The sequence below is a fragment of the Coregonus lavaretus genome (assembly GCF_964263955.1).
Source record: "Coregonus lavaretus genome assembly, chromosome: 2".
Taxonomy (NCBI): Eukaryota; Metazoa; Chordata; class Actinopteri; order Salmoniformes; family Salmonidae; genus Coregonus; species Coregonus lavaretus.
Genome location: NC_139989.1, coordinates 64078191 through 64101451, shown reverse-complemented (window position 1 = coordinate 64101451; position 23261 = coordinate 64078191). Strand labels below are relative to the sequence as shown.

At 41.7% G+C, this 23261-nt stretch overlaps 2 protein-coding genes across 7 annotated transcripts; one reads left to right on the top strand and one right to left on the bottom strand.

Annotated features, from left to right (window-relative positions):
- Window positions 1-2214: 2214 nt before the first annotated feature.
- On the bottom strand, window positions 2215-11926 carry LOC311147153 (large ribosomal subunit protein bL12m-like). 6 transcript variants are annotated; one of them, XR_014614754.1, is made up of 6 exons: window positions 11730-11926; window positions 10444-10639; window positions 5721-5795; window positions 4887-5024; window positions 3738-4537; window positions 2215-3515 (listed from the first exon to the last, which is right to left on the bottom strand). XR_014614754.1 is itself a non-coding variant. In XM_084183788.1 (5 exons), the coding sequence occupies exons 1-5, from the start codon at window positions 11786-11788 to the stop codon at window positions 4421-4423; spliced, it is 585 nt and encodes a 194-aa protein (XP_084039914.1). In that variant the 5' UTR covers window positions 11789-11918; the 3' UTR covers window positions 2215-4420. The 6 variants fall into 6 exon arrangements, 1 of the variants encoding a protein (XP_084039914.1); XR_014614756.1 differs by having other exon boundaries at window positions 2215-3528; window positions 3687-4537; window positions 11730-11918; XR_014614755.1 differs by having other exon boundaries at window positions 3453-3515; window positions 3687-4537; window positions 11730-11921.
- Window positions 11927-12110: 184 nt separating this feature from the next.
- On the top strand, window positions 12111-23234 carry LOC311140139 (methyltransferase-like 26 B; the record flags this gene model as incomplete). The annotated part of the gene is made up of 7 exons (XM_084175080.1): window positions 12111-12267; window positions 12513-12715; window positions 16213-16375; window positions 22111-22170; window positions 22655-22722; window positions 22877-22979; window positions 23187-23234. Exons 2-7 carry the CDS (start codon window positions 12516-12518, stop codon window positions 23232-23234), a joined length of 642 nt encoding a protein of 213 aa, XP_084031206.1. The 5' UTR covers window positions 12111-12267; window positions 12513-12515.
- Window positions 23235-23261: the final 27 nt, after the last annotated feature.

Sequence of the window (23261 nt, the reverse complement as noted above, 5' to 3'; positions counted from 1 at the left end):
ACACAGTGAAACACCGCCTCCCTCCAGCTGGGGAGCTCTGTTGGGGTTGCAGGCGCGCAATGAGAGTAATAACAAAATCACAAATATTATTTACATTGTTAGTCATTTAGCAGACGCTCTTATCCAGAGAGACTTACAGTAGTGAGTACAGGCCTCCTGTAGCTCAGTTGGTAGAGAATGGTGCTTGCAACGCCAGGGTTGTGGGTTTGATTCCCACAGGGGGCCAGTCTGGATAAGAGCGTCTGCTAAATAACTAAAATGTACATACATGTTCACACTGGTCCCCTGTGGGAATCGAACCCACAACCCTGGCGACGCAAGCGCCACGCTCTACCAACTGATTATTTATATTATTTTAGGCAGGTCTAAAGATACATTATGATATGAAGAAAATGTATTTCTGAAGAACAGAATATGAGTGGCCTACTGTATGTTATCTCTCTATGCTCCGTGCCATAGGCTGTAGGCTTGTTCATTAAGCAGACAAGATAGGCCTATAAATCCCATTCCATTATTTTATATTATATGATTTCATAGAAGAATATAACTGAACTTAGCTGAATAAAACAGAAAGGATATTTTTCACATTCCAGAGTGAGTGCACATTTGAAGTGGCTATGTTGAGCGTAAAAGTGATCATTTGAAACAGGTCCTATAATATCCTTGTTTTAGAGTTATTTGGCAACTTTAGTTGAGAATGATACAAACCTTAGAATGTCTTAGAAATCAAAACATATATGGGCTGCATGGTGCGACTATAGGCTATTGATGATTTGAGAAAGTAGCAAAAAAAGCTTGTGCTCAGTTCCTTGCCTCAGGCTACACACCCTGTTCTCTCATCAAGTGATCATATTTTCACCCATCAGGCTATTCTCAATTTAATCTTATCTTTACTAATATGTAAAACGCGTTTAGATTTAGAATGGCCCATAATCAAATGGGCAGGAACAGGGAAAAATACATGCAATCTGTATGCACTGGAATAGCTAACTGAGGCCGCTTTTCAATCATGTCTGGTAGGCTCCTCCGGTTACGTCTCTTCATGCATCAACCACCTAGAAGCATGCAGCCCCTAGTTGCTCGACAAGTGATTTTCCGCCCATTGACAGTAAAATGTTTTCACGAAACATAATTAAACTGTTGACAGCCCCTCTCTCTGCGCGCTCAATAAAGGATTGAAGGAGAGGATGAGATGGAAACACACGATGGTGAGATATTCTGTAGCTAAAGGTAATATGTTAGCCTATTAATCATGAAAATATATTTTTTAAATGCCCTATCACTAGGCTATTCAAAATCAAGCCACCCTGCACAATCAATGAATCAACAGGATAGCCTATACGTTCCCTCCCAGACTCATGGATAGAACGTTTGGAACATAGCATAAGGAAAGCAGTCCATCCATTATGCATAATAATAATACCGTCCACACTCAAAAGGCTATTACTAGAATTTGTATAGGCTAGACCAATTATGTAGCAAAGACATCTTACATATATAGACCTATCCGTATACATAAGCTCTATGGGTGTTTTGAATTAATAATCCCCTTAGAAAGCGCTGTCCATTTTGTTGTGTTAGGCTTTGAAACAACATCCACAACTACCATGTTTTGGGTACAACAAAGGCATGTCCAGAGCGCATAAGAGGAGATTTACCGTGACTCACATGGAATTTGACTGTGGTCTTCTTGACTCATGACTGCTGGTGTGGCAGTAATATGCTCAACACAACAGCTCTAGTTGGAGAGAAAAACATGTTGTTTTTAAAAACTGATTTCCTACAATTCTACAGATTTTGCCATAGGGTAGAGAGAAATGTTTGCAGTTTTTAATATATTTGAGTGAGAGTAAATCAAGGAGGCCCCCAGTCGGTAATTCGACCATGATTACTAGCTGGCCTCTAGACTAATTTACCAATCTAAAAAATGTTAGTTGACATGTCTAATTGAGTGAATGTCAGTGACCGACATAAGAGAAAAACTGCTGATGCAAAACCACATTTCTAAATTGCACCTTGTGTATTCTACTAATATAACTATCAACAGTAAATTGAGACCCCAAAGGAGAATCAGCACAGCTCTCTTCTGCCTCCTAGTGGCTCTTTTACATATTAAAACTCCACTTGATTCAAATTCGAATGAATTCAAAATATGGATTTCTAACACCAAACAAAGCTTTACATCACAAATTTATGTAATCTCAACATTTTGAATACTTTTTTCATAGGTACTATTTAATAATCCTTCAGTCTTTACAGCACCATCTAATCTGACAAATGTGATCCAATGTAAGAACATATTCAAACAACCAAAGAAATGCAACTTGTATATATATATTTTTTTATCACTTCATCATTGATCCTATATCAGTCATACGGTTTAAAGAATAAAGACCAGGGGTTGGAACCGAAATTATTTTCCAATCGTTTCATTCTGAACAGAACAAATATTTCCGTTCCACTGTTCCCGACCAGCAACATTTCTGAACCGGTTCGAACCAAACTAAAGTACCGGTTTATATCATTCCTTTCGGTTCCTTTTTTTAACCTGAAATCAGTTTTTTTTTTTTTTTACATTTAGCTCAATAAATTACTTCACCAATCAGCGCAAATAGAGCAGGCAAGCTAGTTGTTTACATGCGTGTTGGACAGACAAGTGTAGCCTATGGCACAAGATGTGACTGACATTTTGAGGGTGGGGAGAGAGCAAGAGCGGGTTGAGGAGGAGGCTTGAAGCGCTGGGTATCTTGTTATGACATGCCTTGTCTGAATTAGGTCCACAGAATTATACCTAGGAAGAGCAGCTTCTATGGAGGAACTTTGAATGTCCTTTGAGCTAGCTGGCTAACAAGCTTGTGTGTGCAGAGCTGCACCAGAACTAAAAACACGTCTTACCATTTTGTAGTTAATAAACCCAATGTTAAATGTGATAACTAGGTCAATAGTATCCTTAACTAGCATCAAAAAAGTTAATCTATTCTTCTCTAGCTAATTAAAAATCTCTCTCCCCAGCTTCTGAATCACGATTGTAATGTCAGTACAGTAGCCTAGCTTCAGAGATGGGAGGGGCAGGTAGCCTAAACACACACACTGGTAAAGACTTTCAGCTTGCAGGCAGACACTGTAGTGACAGTAAGGGCTTTGCCTAGGCACTTTGTTGCGTAGAAAAAACACCTGGAATGTAAAAGTACGTTATTAACCGGTTCCCATGCTTTTAAAATAATGGTTCTGTTCCGGAACAGTATGGATCACTTTCGTTCCATTTCCATTCCTTGAAAAATGGTTCTGTTCTCTGAATCGGTTCCAACCCCTAATGAGGACACAGCTCCCTTATCCTGGTTCGAGATAACATGGTAACCATGTCTCCATACACAGGAGGGTTTCTCAAAAAGCATTGTTGCGAATGTAGTACCTCACTCCTCTCAATGACCCAGACTCACACCACTCAGAACAACCAGCAAAGTGCTTCATTTGACGAATTTGGTTCATTAATGCACATAAAATACCAGTGGAGGCTGGTGTTAGGAGCTATAGGAGGACAGGCTCATTGTAATGGCTCGAATGGAATTAATGGAACGGTATCAAACACAAACATGTGGAAACCACCTGTTCGACTCCGTTCCATTATTCCATTCCAGCCATTACAATGAGCCTGTCCTCCTATAGCTCCTCCGACCAGCCTCCACTGGAGAATACAGACAGTCAAACATAGATATTGCAATGGTCACTGTGGAGGCTGGGTTGTCAGGACAAATAACATCCCACGTTAGCAACGAGGCTTTCAGGGCAACTCACCCCCAGACGAACAGACTGACAGACAGAGACAGACTGGCCCAGGGCCAGCTTGACTGCAGCCCAATGGGCAAAAGTACCAGGCTGATAGACAGGCTGCGTTTCCATTCTCCACCCTTCTCCTGTACTGTGCCCTCATACTCCACGTCATGGACTTAAAAGCATAGGGTTGACGTAAACATTGGCTTTAGGGAGTTTGAGTTTCCACCATTGTTAAATCAATGCGAGAAAGAACGCAAGACAAGTGCATACTTCGGGAGAAGGATTGGAGAATCGGGACGCAGCCAGACAGACAGACAGAGACAGACAAACAAACACGACAAATGGGCGAGCAGATTGATGAGCTGCCGGCGGGTGTGTTCAGGCTCTGAGCCTGAGGAGTTCAGTCTGAGTTAGTTTCTCCCGCCCCGCCTCACACCATCCAGTTGGTAGCTAGTACAGCAACGTTGTCAAAAGGCAATATTTTAGTTTCCTTTTCCAAGGTATTGGTTCCTTTCTTCCATTTATACTACTGTATAAAACGGAAGAATAGACAGAAGGGGGGAGAGGAGGAGTAACCGCAGCCAGACGGTGGATGGATGGAGATGGGGTCAGTCGGGTGGAGGCAGGGATGGTCTACTCCAGGTCTCTACTCCAACACCACAGTGCCTCCTGCTGTCTCCAGGGCTGCCTTCAGCTTCTCCGCCTCCTCTTTAGACACATTGGCTCTGATCTCCTGGGGGAGGGACTCCACCAACTTCTTAGCCTGGTGGAGGACAGAGGAGAGGGGATCAGTGACCTATAGTAACATTAACACAAAGCGACCTCCTAGACGGACATGACTTGATGTCTTCTAGAGTAAGAAACAGAAGGATGATTATAGAGAGAACAGAGAAGTCAACCAACTTCTTAAGACGATCACATACATAAAGAGCGCAGTATCACAGAGTGAAAGGCCTCCAACCCAATGCAAAGCTAGCCTACGTCGCAGACTGATTTGACTGTGTGTCCTTTAAGCGTGGACACTGGAGCATGTGTAGTAATAGATGTAAAGAACAAAATAATACATTGCCTGGCTGTGACATCATACAGAGAAAAAAAAAACAGCATCTTACCTGCACCAGGTTCAAGCCTTGGATGCAGTTCTTCACTTCTTTGATGAGTTTGACTTTCTCTGCTGCCTTCAGTTCTGTCAGTTTTACTGTGAAGTGAGTCTTCTCTTTCTTGACTGGCGCCATCTCCTCCTCCACTGCCTATAGGAGCAGAATGAATACAATGGAAGGTTACAACATGCCATATCTATGCCCTGAGGCCACTATATTACATGCTTATGTGTACAGTCAAGCAGAAAGATTGCATTGCAGTAAAGAAGCTTACATTTTCCATTGAAACTAAAGCAGGTTAAAGCATTTTTAGATAGAAGGCCAATGAGGGTGGGGTAAGGGGTAACCATGGGGCATCACGTAAGGGCGGGGTAAGGGGTAACCATGGGGCATCATGTAAGGGCGGGGTAAGGGGTAACTATTGGGCATCACGTAAGGGCGGGGTAAGGGGTAACCATGGGGCATCATGTAAGGGCGGGGTAAGGGGTAACTATTGGGCATCACGTAAGGGCGGGGTAAGGGGTAACCATGGGGCATCATGTAAGGGCGGGGTAAGGGGTAACTATTGGGCATCACGTAAGGGCGGGGTAAGGGGTAACCATGGGGCATCGCGTCAGGGCGGGGTAAGGGGTAACTATCGGGCATCACGTAAGGGTGGGGTAAGGGGTAACCATGGGGCATCACGTAAGGGCAGGGTAAGGGGTAACCATAGGGCATCATGTAGGGCGGAGTAAGGGGTAACCATGAAGCATCATGTAAGGGCGGGCTTACCAATACAGGTAAAGAAATAAGCTTTATTAACGTATTGAATAAAACACCTAAACACACTGAAACAATCCGTCTTACCAGAGCTGCAGGTGCTGCTCCTGCAGCCATGGCTCCCATTGGCATCATCCCAACATCCTGGATATTCAGGGTTTTCTGGGACAAAAATTCAACATACTTTATTGAGAAGTCATTCAGCAAGATGAGTGTTCAAATCAAATCACACTTTATTCGTCAAATGCTTCGTAAACAACAGGTGTAGACCAACAGTGAAGCGCTTACTTACGGGCCCTTCCCAACAATACAGAGAAAGAAAATAGAGAAATAATAGAAAAGTAAAACAAGTAATAATAAAAGTAATAATAAACACACAATGAGTTTTATATTTATTTATTTATTTCACCTTTATTTAACCAGGTAAGCCAGTTGAGAACAAGTTCTCATTTACAACTGCGACCTGGCCAAGATAAAGCAAAGCAGTGCGATAAAAACAACAACACAGAGTTACATATGGGGTAAACAAAACATAAAGTCAAAAATACAACAGAAAATATATATACAGTGTGTGCAAATGTAGTAAGTTATGGAGGTAAGGCAATAAATATTGGCCATAGTGCAAAATAGTTTCAATTTCGTATTAACACTGGAATGATAGATGTGCAAAAGATGACGTGCAAATAGAGATACTGGGGTGCAAATTAGCAAAATAAATAACAATATGGGGATGAGGTAGTTGGGTGGGCTAATTTCAGAATGGCTGTGTACAGGTGCAGTGATCGGTAAGCTGCTCTGACAACTGACGCTTAAAGTTAGTGAGGGAGATAAGAGTCTCCAGCTTCAGAGATTTTTGCAGTTCGTTCCAGTCATTGGCAGCAGAGAACTGGAAGGAATAGCGGCCAAAGGAGGTGTTGGCTTTGGGGATGGCCAGTGAGATATACCTGCTGGAGCGCAGACTACGGGTGGGTGTTGCTATGGTGACCAGTGAGCTAAGATAAGACGGGGATTTGCCTAGCAGTGATTTATAGATGACCTGGAGCCAGTGGGTTTGGCGACGAATATGTAGTGAGGGCCAGCCAACAAGAGCGTACAGGTCACAATGGTGGGTAGTATATGGGGCTTTGGTGACAAAACGGATGGCACTGTGATAGACGACATCCAATTTGCTGAGTAGAGTGTTGGATGCTATTTTGTAAATGACATCGCCGAAGTCAAGGATCGGTAGGATAGTCAGTTTTACGAGGGCATGTTTGGCAGCATGAGTGAAAGAGGCTTTGTTGCGAAATAGGAAGCTGATTTGTAGGGGTCCAGATTTTTCAGCTCTTTCAGAACATCAGCTGTCTGAATTTGTGTGAAGGAGAAGCGGGGGGGCATGGGTAAGTTGCAGCGGAGGGTGCAGAGCTGGTGGCCGGGGTAGTGGTAGCCAGGTGGAAAGCATGGCCAGCCGTAGCAAAATGCTTGTTGAAATTCTCGATTTATCAGTGGTGACAGTGTTTCCTAGCCTCAGTGCAGTGGGCAGTTGGGAGGAGGTGCTCTTATTTTCCATGGACTTACAGTAACGATAACTTGGCTTTATACATGGGGTACCTGTACTGAGTCAATGTGCATGGGTATGAGGTAATTGAGGTAGATATGTACATATAACTAGGAACAAAGTGACTAGGCAACTGGATACATAATAAACTGTAGCAGCAGCATATGTGATGAGTCAAAAGAGTTAGTGTAAAAAGGGTCAATGCAGATAGTAAAATTTAGGGGCCTTCCTCTGACACTGCCTGGTATAGAGGTCCTGGATGGCAGGAAGCTTGGCCCCAGTGATGTACTGGGCCGTACGCACAACCCTCTGTAGCGCCTTGCGGTCGGATGCCGAGCAGTTGCCATACCAGGCGGTGATGCAACCAGTCAGGATGCTCTCAATGGTGCAGCTGTAGAGGGTCCATGCCAAATCTTTTCAGCCTCCTGAAGGGTAAGAGGCGTTGTCGTGCTCTCTTCACGACTGTGTTGGTGTCTGTGGACCATGATCTTTAGTGATGCAGACGCCGAGGAACTTGAAGCTCTCGACCCGCTCCACTACAGCGGGTCTGGGATGATGGTGTTGTGAACCATGACCAGCCTTTCAAAGCATATCATGGCTACATATGTGAGTGCTACAGGGCGATATTCATTTACACAGGTTACCTTGGCGTTCTTGGGCACATGGACTATGGTGGTCTGCTTAAAACATGTAGGTATTACATACTGGGTCAGAGAGGTTGAAAATGTCAGTGAAGACACTTGCCAGCTGGTCAGCGCATGCTCGGAGTATGCGTACTGGTAATCCGTCTGGCCCTGCGGCCTTGTGAATGTTAACCTGTTTGAAGGTCTTACTCACTTCGGCTACGGAGAATGTGATCACACAGCCGTCCGGAACCACTGGTGCTCTCATGCATGGTTCAGTGGTGCTTACCTCGAAGCTTAGCTCGTCTGGTAGTCTTGCGTCTAGGTTTCCCTTTGTAATCTGTGACAGTTTGCAAGCCCTGCCACATCCGATGAGCGTCAGAGCCGGCGTAGTAGGATTCGATCTTAGTCCTGTATTGACGCTTTGCCTTTAGCTCGGTGTGGATGTTGCCTGTAATCCATGGCTTCTGGTTGGGATATGTACGTACGGTCACTGTGGGGACAACATCGTCAATGCACTTATTAATGAAGCCGGTGACTGATGCAGTAAACTTCTCAATGCCATTGGATGAATCCCGGAACATATTCCAGTCTGGGCTAGTGAAACAGTCCTGTAGCTTAGCATCCACTTCATCTGACCATTTCCTTATTGAGCGCGTCACTGGGTACTTCCCGTTTTGAATTCTTGCTTGTAAGCAGGAATCTGGAGGATAGAGTTATGGTCAGATTTGCCAAATGGAGGGCGAGGGAGAGCTTTGTATGCGTTTCTGTGTGTGGAGTAAAGGTGGTCTAAAGTTTAGTCTCCTCTAGTTCCCCTCAAATATGCGTGTTTGTGTTGGGGGGGGTTTGAGAGCAGAGCAGGACGAATTTTCGACGTAACAGTTGGACAAATGAAGTTGTAGCCTATTGTACAGGTAGCCTAGCAGTTAAGGGCGCTGGGCCAGTAACCGAAAGGTCACTGCTTTGAATCCCCGAGCCGACTACGTGAAAAATCTGCCGATGTGCCCTTGAGCAGGGCACTTAACCCTAATTGCTCCTGTAAGTCGCTCTGGATAAGAGCGTCTGCTAAATGAAAGAAAAAAAAATGTGATGTCAGATTGCCTAATTATACTCAAGTACAGGCCAATGTGCTATATGCATGGCTATGTACTATCTGTTATATATTACATTTACATTTTAGTCATTTAGCAGACGCTCTTATCCAGAGCGACTTACAGTTAGTGAGTGCATACATTTTTTCATACATGGCTATGTACTATGTGTTATTTATAGGCCAATGTGCATGGCTATGTACTATGTGTTATATAGAGGCCAATGTGCATGGCTATGTACTATGTTATATATAGACCAATGTGCATGGCTATGTACTATGTTATATATAGACCAATGTGCATGGCTATGTACTATGTTATATATAGACCAATGTGCATGGCTATGTACTATGTGTTATATAGAGGCCAATGTGCATGGCTATGTACTATGTTATATATAGACCAATGTGCATGGCTATGTACTATGTTATATATAGACCAATGTGCATGGCTATGTACTATGTTATATATAGACCAATGTGCATGGCTATGTACTATGTTATATATAGACCAATGTGCATGGCTATGTACTATGTTATATATAGACCAATGTGCATGGCTATGTACTATGTTATATATAGACCAATGTGCATGGCTATGTACTATGTTATATATAGACCAATGTGCATGGCTATGTACTATGTGTTATATAGAGGCCAATGTGCATGGCTATGTACTATGTTATATATAGACCAATGTGCATGGCTATGTACTATGTTATATATAGACCAATGTGCATGGCTATGTACTATGTTATATAGAGGCCAATGTGCATGGCTATGTACTACGTTATATATAGACCAATGTGCATGGCTATGTACTATGTTATATATAGACCAATGTGCATGGCTATGTACTATGTTATATAGAGGCCAATGTGCATGGCTATGTACTACGTTATATATAGACCAATGTGCATGGCTATGTACTATGTTTTATAGAGGCCAATGTGCATGGCTATGTACTATGTTATATATAGACCAATGTGCATGGCTATGTACTATGTTATATAGAGGCCAATGTGCATGGCTATGTACTATGTGTTATATACAGACCAATGTGCATGGCTATGTACTATGTTATATAGAGGCCAATGTGCATGGCTATGTACTATGTGTTATATACAGACCAATGTGCATGGCTATGTACTATGTGTTATATAGAGGCCAATGTGCATGGCTATGTACTATGTGTTATATACAGACCAATGTGCATGGCTATGTACTATGTGTTATATAGAGGCCAATGTGCATGGCTATGTACTATGTGTTATATACAGAGCAATGTGCTATGGCTATGTACTATGTTATATATAGACCAATGTGCTATGGCTATGTACTATGTGTTATATATAGGCCAATGTGCTATATGCATGGCTATGTACTATGTTATATATAGACCAATGTGCTATGGCTATGTACTATGTGTTATATACAGACCAATGTGCTATAATTTATGGCACTGACTGAGTGGCACTGGATAGGAGCGTCTGCTAAATGACTGAAATGTAAATGTGGCCTAATGTAAATCTACACAGTCTACATGTTCCAGTTCCATACCTTGAGCAGCTCGTTGAGGTCTGACACTTCTAACAAGGTGAGGCTGGTGATGTCCTTTACCAGCTGGGTGATTTTGGGGGTGTACTGTTTAGGGGCTCCATCCAGAGGGGGGGCAGCGATGACATCAGAAAGGTTGGCTGGGCTGGTCCCAAGTGTTCGGAGGAGAGCACATAGCGTTGGTGTCTGGAGCGCCTGCCTGTGGAAACGAGTCATACGGTTAAGACTTACGTATCATTCAATGCAGCGTTTCCTCTACCATTGTATAGAGGGGGGCAGGCAGTCCGCCTAAGATTGTTTGGTTTCTATTGGTTTAAATTGACAATTTTGGTGCCAGTTCATTTGCAACTATGCACCAATTTATAAGATTCAGGCTCCTTTGTGCAGCTACACATTCAGAGGGCCTGGATGTTGCTTTAGGGGCCTTTTGAGTCCCATCTGAAAAAACATCTAGGCCTAGGGAAATGACTGATTCAATGTTCTCATAGATCTCTCAAAGATTCTTCAAATCCCCCAGCAGCTAGTAATATAGCACTAGCTAGCTACTATTCCTAATTTTCCGCCTGGTTCAATTGGGAAAGGGGGTACCTAGTCAGTTGCACAATTGAACGCATTCAACCGGAATGTGTCTTCCGCATTTAACCCAACCCCTCTGAATCAGTTGTACAACTGCCACAGTAAGGTTGACAAGATCATTATACAATGGGGGAAATCTATACAAATCAGCAATCAGAACCAGGAGGAAAGCTTTAGCAAGGTGCAGGAGATGACAATCATTTGTCAAAGTTAAACACACATGCCATACCAGAAACACATGACCTTGGCTGGCACATCTCATAAGGAATGAACGAACAGCGGGCATTCGGTCCATGGAACTAGCTAACGTTATTTACTGCTAGCTGAGCCTACTCGCTCTAGTTAACAAGCTAGTTAGCTGGTTTTATAACTAACTCCCCGTGACAGATGAATCCATTTGGCTGCAAGATTGTTCCTCACTAGCTAACTAACGAGGAATTGGTGGCATTGCGGTTGTTAGCTAGCATAGTTAGCCGGCTGATAAAATCCGTTCCTTCACAAAGCAAATGAACGAGCCAAGGGTTATGTTAACATTTCTATGTGACTATGTGATTCAGACTATTTGGGGAACATGAATGGTTAATGCATGGTAAATTAGCTAGCAATTATCTGCCCTTCACGCTTTTAGAACTAGCAAACCATCTAGCTCCCGTGTCCCACTGTTTCTAGAAGCACAGTTCCAGCCGCGCTCCCCGGTTATGACACCCGCTTACCGATTCGTCTGTGCGGTAATCCGCAGTGCGGTCCGAATGCAATGTCTTGTGCAGTACATGTTTATTATTTGTGCCCCCGGATCTCCTCGAGATACTTCCAATTCACAGTCACAATGCAGCCTGTCAGTCCTGGACCTTCTCCCTCAAAACCACATGGCGTCCTCCACTCTCTGTTACTGACCTACCCACAATGCATTGCGCCACAAACGCGTTGTAGTTGGACTACATAACTTTATTAACAAAGGAGCTTTTGTCAATTTCTCTCTCTCTGTGTGTGTGTGTGTGTGTGTGTGTGTGTGTGTGTGTGTGTCGGTCTGTTCTTTTCCCCGAGTGCTCAAAGTTATGGCCTTCTGTCTAGAAAGATCTCCCATTTTGGGGAGGAGTGTTGTTCACTAGTGCTTTCCGAATCCTCTTAACCAGGTAATCTCATAACCCATCTGCCGTATAGGCTATCGGCTATTACCCATCAGCCACCTCCCAGTCCCAGCCTACACCAATATGTCATGTCTTTAGCCTCTTCAGAGCAGCTAAAGAAAAGGTGAGTGTCAAACAGTACTATTTACACCATAACAACAGCTGTATAATGATGATATACATTAGTCCGTAATTGTTGTAGGTTCTCTCTCTCCCTTCCTCTTCACTCGTGTAGCACATATTGGACTGTGTGGGTTGATAAGTCTATGCATTATAACATCTCTCTCCATCATCCCCCCTCTATCTGTTCCCTCTCTCTCCATCTCCCCCCTCTATCTGTCTGTCTCCCCCCCCCCCCTCCCCCCCCAGACCATGCTAATCTCTCCTCTAGCAGACAGGAACCAGAAGGAGTTGTGTTCAGTGTTGAGTGATGTGTTGGAGGAGCAGTCTCACAGGGAACTGTTTGCCTTAGAGCTTGGCTCTGGCACCGGACAGCATGTGGTCAACTTCGCCATGGCCATGCCCTTCATCACCTGGCAACCGTCAGACATCAAAGAGGAGTCCCGTGACAGGTGGGGCCTGCTAGGACCAAATATAGTATATATACAGTGGGGGAAAAAAGTATTTAGTCAGCCACCAATTGTGCAAGTTCTCCCACTTAAAAAGATGAGAGAGGCCTGTAATTTTCATCATAGGTACACGTAAACTATGACAGACAAATTGAGAAAATCACATTGTAGGATTTTTAATGAATTTATTTGCAAATTATGGTGGAAAATAAGTATTTGGTCACCTACAAACAAGCAAGATTTCTGGCTCTCACAGACCTGTAACTTCTTCTTTAAGAGGCTCCTCTGTCCTCCACTCGTTACCTGTATTAATGGCACCTGTTTGAACTTGTTATCAGTATAAAAGACACCTGTCCACAACCTCAAACAGTCACACTCCAAACTCCACTATGGCCAAGACCAAAGAGCTGTCAAAGGACACCAGAAACAAAATTGTAGACCTGCACCAGGCTGGGAAGACTGAATCTGCAATAGATAAGCAGCTTGGTTTGAAGAAATCAACTGTGGGAGCAATTATTAGGAAATGGAAAACATACAAGACCACTGATAATCTCCCTCGATCTGGGGCTCCACGCAAGATCTCACCCCGTGGGGTCAAAATGATCACAAGAACGGTGAGCAAAAATCCCAGAACCACACGGGGGGACCTAGTGAATGACCGGCAGAGAGCTGGGACCAAAGTAACAAAGCCTACCATCAGTAACACACTACGCCGCCAGGGACTCAAATCCTGCAGTGCCAGACGTGTCCACCTGCTTAAGCCAGTACATGTTCAGGCCCGTCTGAAGTTTGCTAGAGTGCATTTGGATGATCCAGAAGAGGATTGGGAGAATGTCATATGGTCAGATGAAACCAAAATAGAACTTTTTGGTAAAAACTCAACTCGTCGTGTTTGGAGGACAAAAAATGCTGAGTTGCATCCAAAGAACACCATACCTACTGTGAAGCATGGGGGTGGAAACATCATGCTTTGGGGCTGTTTTTCTGCAAAGGGACCAGGACGACTGATCCGTGTAAAGGAAAGAATGAATGGGGCCATGTATCGTGAGATTTTGAGTGAAAACCTCCTTCCATCAGCAAGGGCATTGAAGATGAAACGTGGCTGGGTCTTTCAGCATGACAATGATCCCAAACACACCGCCCGGGCAACGAAGGAGTGGCTTCGTAAGAAGCATTTCAAGGTCCTGGAGTGGCCTAGCCAGTCTCCAGATCTCAACCCCATAGAAAATCTTTGGAGGGAGTTGAAAGTCCGTGTTGCCCAGTGACAGCCCCAAAACATCACTGCTCTAGAGGAGATCTGCATGGAGGAATGGGCCAAAATACCAGCAACAGTGTGTGAAAACCTTGTGAAGACTTACAGAAAACGTTTGACCTGTGTCATTGCCAACAAAGTGTATATAACAAGGTATTGAGAAACTTTTGTTATTGACCAAATACTTATTTTCCACCATAATTTGCAAATCAATTCATAAAAAATCCTACAATGTGATTTTCTGGATTTTTTTTCTCATTTTGTTTGTCATAGTTGACGTGTACCTATGATGGAAATTACAGGCCTCTCTCATCTTTTTAAGTGGGAGAACTTGTACAATTGGCGGCTGACTAAATACTTTTTTCCCCCACTGTATATACACTGCTCAAAAAAATAAAGGGAACACTAAAATAACACATCCTAGATCTGAATGAATGAAATAATCTTATTAAATACTTTTTTCTTTACATAGTTGAATGTGCTGACAACAAAATCACACAACAATTATCAATGGAAATCAAATTTATCAACCCATGGAGGTCTGGATTTGGAGTCACCCTCAAAATTAAAGTGGAAAACCACACTACAGGCTGATCCAACTTTGATGTAATGTCCTTAAACAAGTCAAAATGAGGCTCAGTAGTGTGTGTGGCCTCCACGTGCCTGTATGACCTCCCTACAACGCCTGGGCATGCTCCTGATGAGGTGGCGGATGGTCTCCTGAGGGATCTCCTCCCAGACCTGGACTAAAGCATTCGCCAACTCCTGGACAGTCTGTGGTGCAACGTGGCGTTGGTGGATGGAGCGAGACATGATGTTCCAGATGTGCTCAATTGGATTCAGGTCTGGGGAACGGGCGGGCCAGTCCATAGCATCAATGCCTTCCTCTTGCAGGAACTGCTGACACACTCCAGCCACATGAGGTCTAGCATTGTCTTGCATTAGGAGGAACCCAGGGTCAACCGCACCAGCATATGGTCTCACAAGGGGTCTGAGGATCTCATCTCGGTACCTAATGGCAGTCAGGCTACCTCTGGCGAGCACATGGAGGGCTGTGCGGCCCCCCAAAGAAATGCCACCCCACACCATGACTGACCCACCGCCAAACCGGTCATGCTGGAGGATGTTGCAGGCGGCAGAACGTTCTCCACGGCGTCTCCAGACTCTGTCACGTCTGTCACATGTGCTCAGTGTGAACCTGCTTTCATCTGTGAAGAGCACAGGGCGCCAGTGGCGAATTTGCCAATCTTGGTGTTCTCTGGCAAATGCCAAACGTCCTGCACGGTGTTGGGCTGTAAGCACAACCCCCACCTGTGGACGTCGGGCCCTCATACCACCCTCATGGAGTCTGTTTCTGACCGTTTGAGCAGACACATGCACATTTGTGGCCTGCTGGAGGTCATTTTGCAGGGCTCTGGCAGTGCTCCTCCTGCTCCTCCTTGCACAAAGGCGGAGGTAGCGGTCCTGCTGCTGGGTTGTTGCCCTCCTACGGCCTCCTCCACGTCTCCTGATGTACTGGCCTGTCTCCTGGTAGCGCCTCCATGCTCTGGACACTACGCTGACAGACACAGCAAACCTTCTTGCCACAGCTCGCATTGATGTGCCATCCTGGATGAGCTGCACTACCTGAGCCACTTGTGTGGGTTGTAGACTCCGTCTCATGCTACCACTAGAGTGAAAGCACCGCCAGCATTCAAAAGTGACCAAAACATCAGCCAGGAAGCATAGGAACTGAGAAGTGGTCTGTGGTCACCACCTGCAAAACCAGTCCTTTATTGGGGGTGTCTTGCTAATTGCCTATAATTTCCACCTGTTGTCTATTCCATTTGCACAACGGCATGTGACATTTATTGTCAATCAGTGTTGCTTCCTAAGTGGACAGTTTGATTTCACAGAAGTGTGATTGACTTGGAGTTACATTGTGTTGTTTATGAAGGTAGATACTAGAACTATACATTACTCTGGTTATCTCTGATTCTATATAAAAGTTGGTTGTTGCCACATGCTTTCTTATAAGCATTTCTCATATCCATATTATATCCCAACGCACTAAATAGGCTCACATTGTAATTACATTTTCTATAATGTAATTACAATGTAATAATAATGCTATTTTCTGACCGTGAGCGTTTATTATTATCAAGACATATGATGTCATATTTTGCATAGCTGCACTTGTTCATACATTTCATACTATCTATGGAAAATATGGAGTTAAGGCTCAAGTGGGTGTGATGTTATTTTGCAGTATCAGATCCTACATAGTGGCAACCAAAGTGAAGTCTGTGCTGCAGCCTGTGCACCTGGACGTCAGCGAACCCTGGGAGAAGTGGGCGGGCCTTCCACACAGCGCCTGTGATGTCATCGTGGCCATCAACCTGCTTCAGTACAGCTCCTTCAAAACTGTAGAGGTAGGCCTTTACATGTCATGTTTACGTATTATATTTGGCTGTGAAGTTTTATGAATGCATGAGTGAAGATGCGTCATAGTAACTTATAGCCTGTGTGAAATGTCAGTATAGTAACTTATAGTCTGTGTGAAGTGTTAATATAGTAACTTATAGTCTGCGTGAAGTGTTAATATAGTAACTTATAGTCTGTGTGAAGTGTTAATATAGTAACTTATAGTCTGTGTGAAGTGTTAATATAGTAACTTATAGTCTGTGTGAAGTGTTAATATAGTAACTTATAGTCTGTATGAAGTGTTAATATAGTAACTTATAGTCTGTGTGAAGTGTTAATATAGTAACTTATAGTCTGTGTGAAGTGTTAATATAGTAACTTATAGTCTGTGTGAAGTGTCAGTATAGTAACTTTTAGCCTGTGTGAAGTGTCAGTATAGTAACGTATAGTCTGTGTGAAGTGTTAGTATAGTAACTTATAGCCTGTGTGAAGTGTCAGTATAGTAACTTATAGCCTGTGTGAAGTGTCAATATAGTAACTCATAGCCTGTGTGAAGAGTCAGTATAGTAACTTATAGTCTGTGTGAAGTGTTAATATAGTAACTTATAGTCTGTGTGAAGTGTTAATATAGTAACTTATAGTCTGTGTGAAGTGTTAATATAGTAACTTATAGTCTGTGTGAAGTGTTAATATAGTAACTTATAGTCTGTGTGAAGTGTTAATATAGTAACTTATAGTCTGTGTGAAGTGTTAATATAGTAACTTATAGTCTGTGTGAAGTGTTAATATAGTAACTTATAGTCTGTGTGAAGTGTTAATATAGTAACTTATAGTCTGTGTGAAGTGTTAATATAGTAACTTATAGTCTGTGTGAAGTGTTAATATAGTAACTTATAGTCTGTGTGAAGTGTTAATATAGTAACTTATAGTCTGTGTGAAGTGTTAATATAGTAACTTATAGTCTGTGTGAAGTGTTAATATAGTAACTTATAGTCTGTGTGAAGTGTCAGTATAGTAACTTTTAGCCTGTGTGAAGTGTCAGTATAGTAACGTATAGTCTGTGTGAAGTGTTAGTATAGTAACTTATAGCCTGTGTGAAGTGTCAGTATAGTAACTTATAGCCTGTGTGAAGTGTCAATATAGTAACTCATAGCCTGTGTGAAGAGTCAGTATAGTAACTTATAGTCTGTGTGAAGTGTTAATATAGTAACTTATAGTCTGTGTGAAGTGTTAATATAATAAATTAGTCTGTGTGAAGTGTTAATATAGTAACTTATAGTCTGTATGAAGTGTTATTATAGTCTGTGTGAAGTGTTAATATAGTAACTTATAGTCTGTGTGAAGTGTTAGTATAGTAACTTATAGACTGTGTGAAGTGTCAGTATAGTAACTTATAGTCTGTGTGAAGTGTCAGTATAGTAACTTATAGCCTGTGTGAAGTGTCAGTATAGTAACTCATAGCCTGTGTGAAGTGTCAGTATAGTAACTTATAGCCTGTGTGAAGATGTGTCAAGATAGTAACTTATAGCCTGTGTGAAGTGTTAATATAGTAACTTATAGCCTTTGTGAAGTGTCAGTATAGTAACGTATAGCCTCTGTGAAGTGTCAGTATAGTAACTTATAGCCTGTGTGAAGTGTCAGTATAGTAACTTATAGCCTGTGTGAAGTGTCAGTATAGTAACTCATAGCCTGTGTGAAGTGTCAATATAGTAACTTATAGCCTGTGTGAAGTGTTAGTATAGTAACTTATAGCCTGTGTGAAGTGTCAGTATAGTAACTTATAGCCTGTGTGAAGTGTCAGTATAGTAACTCATAGCCTGTGTGAAGTGTCAATATAGTAACTTATAGCCTGTGTGAAGTGTCAGTATAGTAACTCATAGTCTGTGTGAAGTGTTAATATAGTACCTTATAGTCTGTGTGAAGTGTCAATATAGTAACGTATAGCCTGTGTGAAGTGTTAGTATAGTAACTTGTAGTCTGTGTGAAGTGTTAGTATAGTAACTTATAGTATATGTGAAGTGTCAGTATAGTAACTTATAGTCTGTGTGAAGTGTTAATATAGTAACTTATAGCCTTTGTGAAGTGTCAGTATAGTAACGTATAGCCTCTGTGAAGTGTCAGTATAGTAACTTATAGCCTGTGTGAAGTGTCAGTATAGTAACTTATTGTCTGTGTGAAGTGTCTATATAGTAACTTATAGTCTGTGTGAAGTGTTAATATAGTAACTCATAGCCTGTGTGAAGTGTTAGTATAGTAACTTATAGTCTGTGTGAAGTGTCAGTATAGTAACTCATAGTCTGTGTGAAGTGTTAATATAGTACCTTATAGTCTGTGTGAAGTGTCAATATAGTAACTCATAGCCTGTTTGAAGTGTTAGTATAGTAACTTATAGTATGTGTGAAGTGTCAATATAGTAACTCATAGTCTGTGTGAAGTGTTAGTATAGTAACTTATAGCCTGTGTGAAGTGTCAATATAGTAACTTATAGTCTTAGTGAAGTGTCAGTATAGTAACTTATAACCTGTGTGAAGTGTTAGTATAGTAACTTATAGTCTGTGTGAAGTGTTAGTATAGTAACTTAGTCTGTGTGAAGTGTCAGTATAGTAACTCAGTCTGTGTGAAGTGTTAATATAGTACCTTATAGTCTGTGTGAAGTGTCAATATAGTAACTTATAGCCTGTGTAAAGTGTTAGTATAGTAACTTATAGTCTGTGTGAAGTGTCAATATAGTAATTTATAGCCTGTGTGAAGTGTTAGTATAGTAACTTATGTTATGTGTGAAGTGTTAGTATAGTAACGTATATCCTGTGTGAAGTGTCAGTATAGTAACTTATAGTCTGTGTGAAGTGTCAGTATAGTAACACAAAGTCTGTGTGAAGTGTCAATATAGTAACTTATAGCCTGTGTGAAGTGTCAGTATAGTAACTTATAGCCTGTGTGAAGTGTCAATATAGTAACTCATAGTCTGTGTTAAGTGTTAATATAGTACCTTATAGTCTGTGTGAAGTGTCAATATAGTAACTTATAGCCTGTGTGAAATGTTAGTATAGTAACTTATAGCCTGTGTGAAGTGTCGGTATAGTAACTTATAGTCTGTGTTAAGTGTTAATATAGTAACTTATAGCCTGTGTGAAGTGTCAGTATAGTAACACAAAGTCTGTGTGAAGTGTCAATATAGTAACTCATAGTCTGTGTGAAGTGTTAATATAGTAACTCATAGCCTGTGTGAAGTGTTACTATAGTAACTTATAGTCTGTGTGAAGTGTTAATATAGTAACTCATAGCCTGTGTGAAGTGTTACTATAGTAACTTATAGTCTGTGTGAAGTGTTACTATAGTAACTTATAGTCTGTGTGAAGTGTTAATATAGTAACTCATAGCCTGTGTGAAGTGTTACTATAGTAACTTATAGTCTGTGTGAAGTGTTAATATAGTAACTTAGTCTGTGTGAAGTGTCAGTATAGTAACTCAGTCTGTGTGAAGTGTTAATATAGTACCTTATAGTCTGTGTGAAGTGTTAATATAGTAACTTAGTCTGTGTGAAGTGTCAGTATAGTAACTCAGTCTGTGTGAAGTGTTAATATAGTAACTTATAGCCTGTGTGAAGTGTCAGTATAGTAACTTATAGTCTGTGTGAAGTGTCAGTATAGTAACACAAAGTCTGTGTGAAGTGTCAATATAGTAACTTATAGCCTGTGTGAAGTGTCAGTATAGTAACTTATAGCCTGTGTGAAGTGTCAATATAGTAACTCATAGTCTGTGTTAAGTGTTAATATAGTACCTTATAGTCTGTGTGAAGTGTCAATATAGTAACTTATAGCCTGTGTGAAATGTTAGTATAGTAACTTATAGCCTGTGTGAAGTGTCGGTATAGTAACTTATAGTCTGTGTTAAGTGTCAATATAGTAACTTATAGCCTGTGTGAAGTGTCAGTATAGTAACTTATAGCCTGTGTGAAGTGTCAATATAGTAATTTATAGCCTGTGTGAAGTGTTAGTATAGTAACTTATGTTATGTGTGAAGTGTTAGTATAGTAACGTATATCCTGTGTGAAGTGTCAGTATAGTAACTTATAGCCTGTGTGAAGTGTCAGTATAGTAACTTATAGTCTGTGTGAAGTGTCAGTATAGTAACACAAAGTCTGTGTGAAGTGTCAATATAGTAACTTATAGCCTGTGTGAAGTGTCAGTATAGTAACTTATAGCCTGTGTGAAGTGTCAGTATAGTAACTCAGCCTGTGTGAAGTGTCAATATAGTAATTTATAGCCTGTGTGAAGTGTTAGTATAGTAACTTATAGCCTGTGCGAAGTGTCAATATAGTAACTTATAGCCTGTGTGAAGTGTCAGTATAGTAACTTATAGTCTGTGTGAAGTGTTAATATAGTAACTTATAGTATGTGTGAAGTGTCAATATAGTAACTTATAGTCTGTGTGAAGTGTTAGTATAATAATTTATAGCCTGTGTGAAGTGTCAGTATAGTAACTTATAGCCTGTGTGAAGTGTCAGTATAGTAACTTAGTCTGTGTGAAGTGTTAGTATAGTAACTTATAGTCTGTGTGAAGTGTCAATATAGTAACACATAGTCTGTGTGAAGTGTCAATATAGTAACTCATAGTCTGTGTGAAGTGTTAGTATAGTAACTTATATTCTGTGTGAAATGTTAGTATAGTAACGTATAGTCTTTGTGAAGTGTCAATATAGTAACTTATAGTCTGTGTGAAGTGTTACTATAATAACACTTCACACAGGCTTTAAGTTACTATAATAACACTTCACACAGGCTATAAGTTACTATATTAACTTATAGCCTGTGTGAAGTGTCAGTATAGTAACTCATAGCCTGTGTGAAGTGTCAGTATAGTAACTTACAGTCTGTGTGAAGTGTCAGTATTGTAACTTATAGTCTGTGTGAAGTGTCAGTATAGTAACTCATAGCCTGTGTGATGTGTCAATATAGTAACTTATAGCCTGTGTGATGTGTCGGTATAGTAACTTAGTCAGTGTGAAGTGTTAGTATAGTAACTTATAGTCTGTGTGAAGTGTCAGTATAGTAACTTATAGCCTGTGTGATGTGTCAATATAGTAACTTATAGCCTGTGTGAAGTGTCAGTATAGTAACTTATAGTCTGTGTGAAGTGTTAGTATAGTAACTTATAGTCTGTGTGAAGTGTCAATATAGTAACACATAGTCTGTGTGAAGTGTCAATATAGTAACTCATAGTCTGTGTGAAGTGTTAGTATAGTAACTTATATTCTGTGTGAAATGTTAGTATAGTAACGTATAGTCTTTGTGAAGTGTCAATATAGTAACTTATAGTCTGTGTGAAGTGTTACTATAATAACACTTCACACAGGCTTTAAGTTACTATAATAACACTTCACACAGGCTATAAGTTACTATATTAACTTATAGCCTGTGTGAAGTGTCAGTATAGTAACTTATAGCCTGTGTGAAGTGTTAGTATAGTAACTTACAGTCTGTGTGAAGTGTTAGTATAGTAACTCATAGCCTGTGTGGAGTGTCAATATAGTAACTCATAGCCTGTGTGAAGTGTCAATATAGTAACTCATAGCCTGTGTGAAGTGTCAGTATAGTAACTTATAGTCTGTGTGAAGTGTTAGTATAGTAACTTATAGTCTGTGTGAAGTGTCAGTATAGTAACTCATAGCCTGTGTGAAGGGACAGTATAGTAACTTATAGCCTGTGTGAAGTGACAGTCTGTGTTCTGTTTTGATTCCCAGGGCCTAGTCAAAGGATCAGGACAGATCCTCAGACAAAATGGTCTCTTGATCACACATGGGGTAGGTATCATGGATGGAGAGGGGGGAAGAGATAGAGGAGAGAGAGAGGGGGGAGAAAGAGGAGAGAGAGAGAGGGAGAAAGAGGAGAGAGAGGGGTGAGAGGGGGGAGAGAGAGGAGAGAGAGGGTGGAGAAAGAGGAGAGAGGGGGAGAAAGAGGAGAGAGAGAGAGGGGGAGAAAGAGGAGAAAGAGAGAGGGGGGAGAAAGAGGAGAAAGAGGAGAAAGAGAGAGGGGGGAGAAAGAGGAGAGAGGGGGGAGAAAGAGGAGAGAGAGGGGGGAGAAATAGGAGAGAGAGGGGGGAGAAATAGGAGAGAGAGGGGGGAGAGAAAGAGAGAGAGAGGGGGAGAAAGAGAGAGAGGGGGGGGGGGGGGGGGGGGAAGAGGAGAGAGGGGGGAGAAAGAGGAGAGAGAGAAATAAAGAGGACATTGATACATTTGTTTTTAAAGTGTGTTTTTTAACATCAGACACCTCTCTCTCTCTCCCCAGCCCTATGCCATCAACGGCACAATCACCCCCAGCTGTATGCAGGACTTGGACCAGGAACTACGAGAGATGTGAGTTATTACATCATAGAGAGACAGCTTGCCAATGTGGCGCTTTTACTCATGTTACTTATACCCATTAGTTCACTCAAGGTAAGTGTCATATCCTTCAATCCAAACTGAAACACTGTTTTACCATCTAAGTTCTGTGCCCGTTCCCCTACAGGAACCCAGAGTGGGGTCTACCGGACATTGACGTTCTGAGACAGCTGGCATTTGGGAACGGGATGCGTATGGAGAGGATGGTGAGCCTCTTTACCAGTCTGCTTGTGTGTATATATAAACTAATGGATCTTTAAGGGTGGACTATACTGTAGACAGAATATGTAACATGGAAGGTATGTCTGCTGCTAACTCAGTCCATCTAAAAGGATGTTTAGGATCAGGTCTTCAGAATATGTAACATAGAAGGTGTCTGCTGCTAGCTCAGTCCTTCTAAAAGGATGTTTAGGATCAAGTCTTCATTTGTTTTCCAGATAGAGATGGAGAAGTACAATAAATGTCTGGTCTTCAGGAAACTTTGACATGGAAGCAGGGCTTCTTCTGCATCT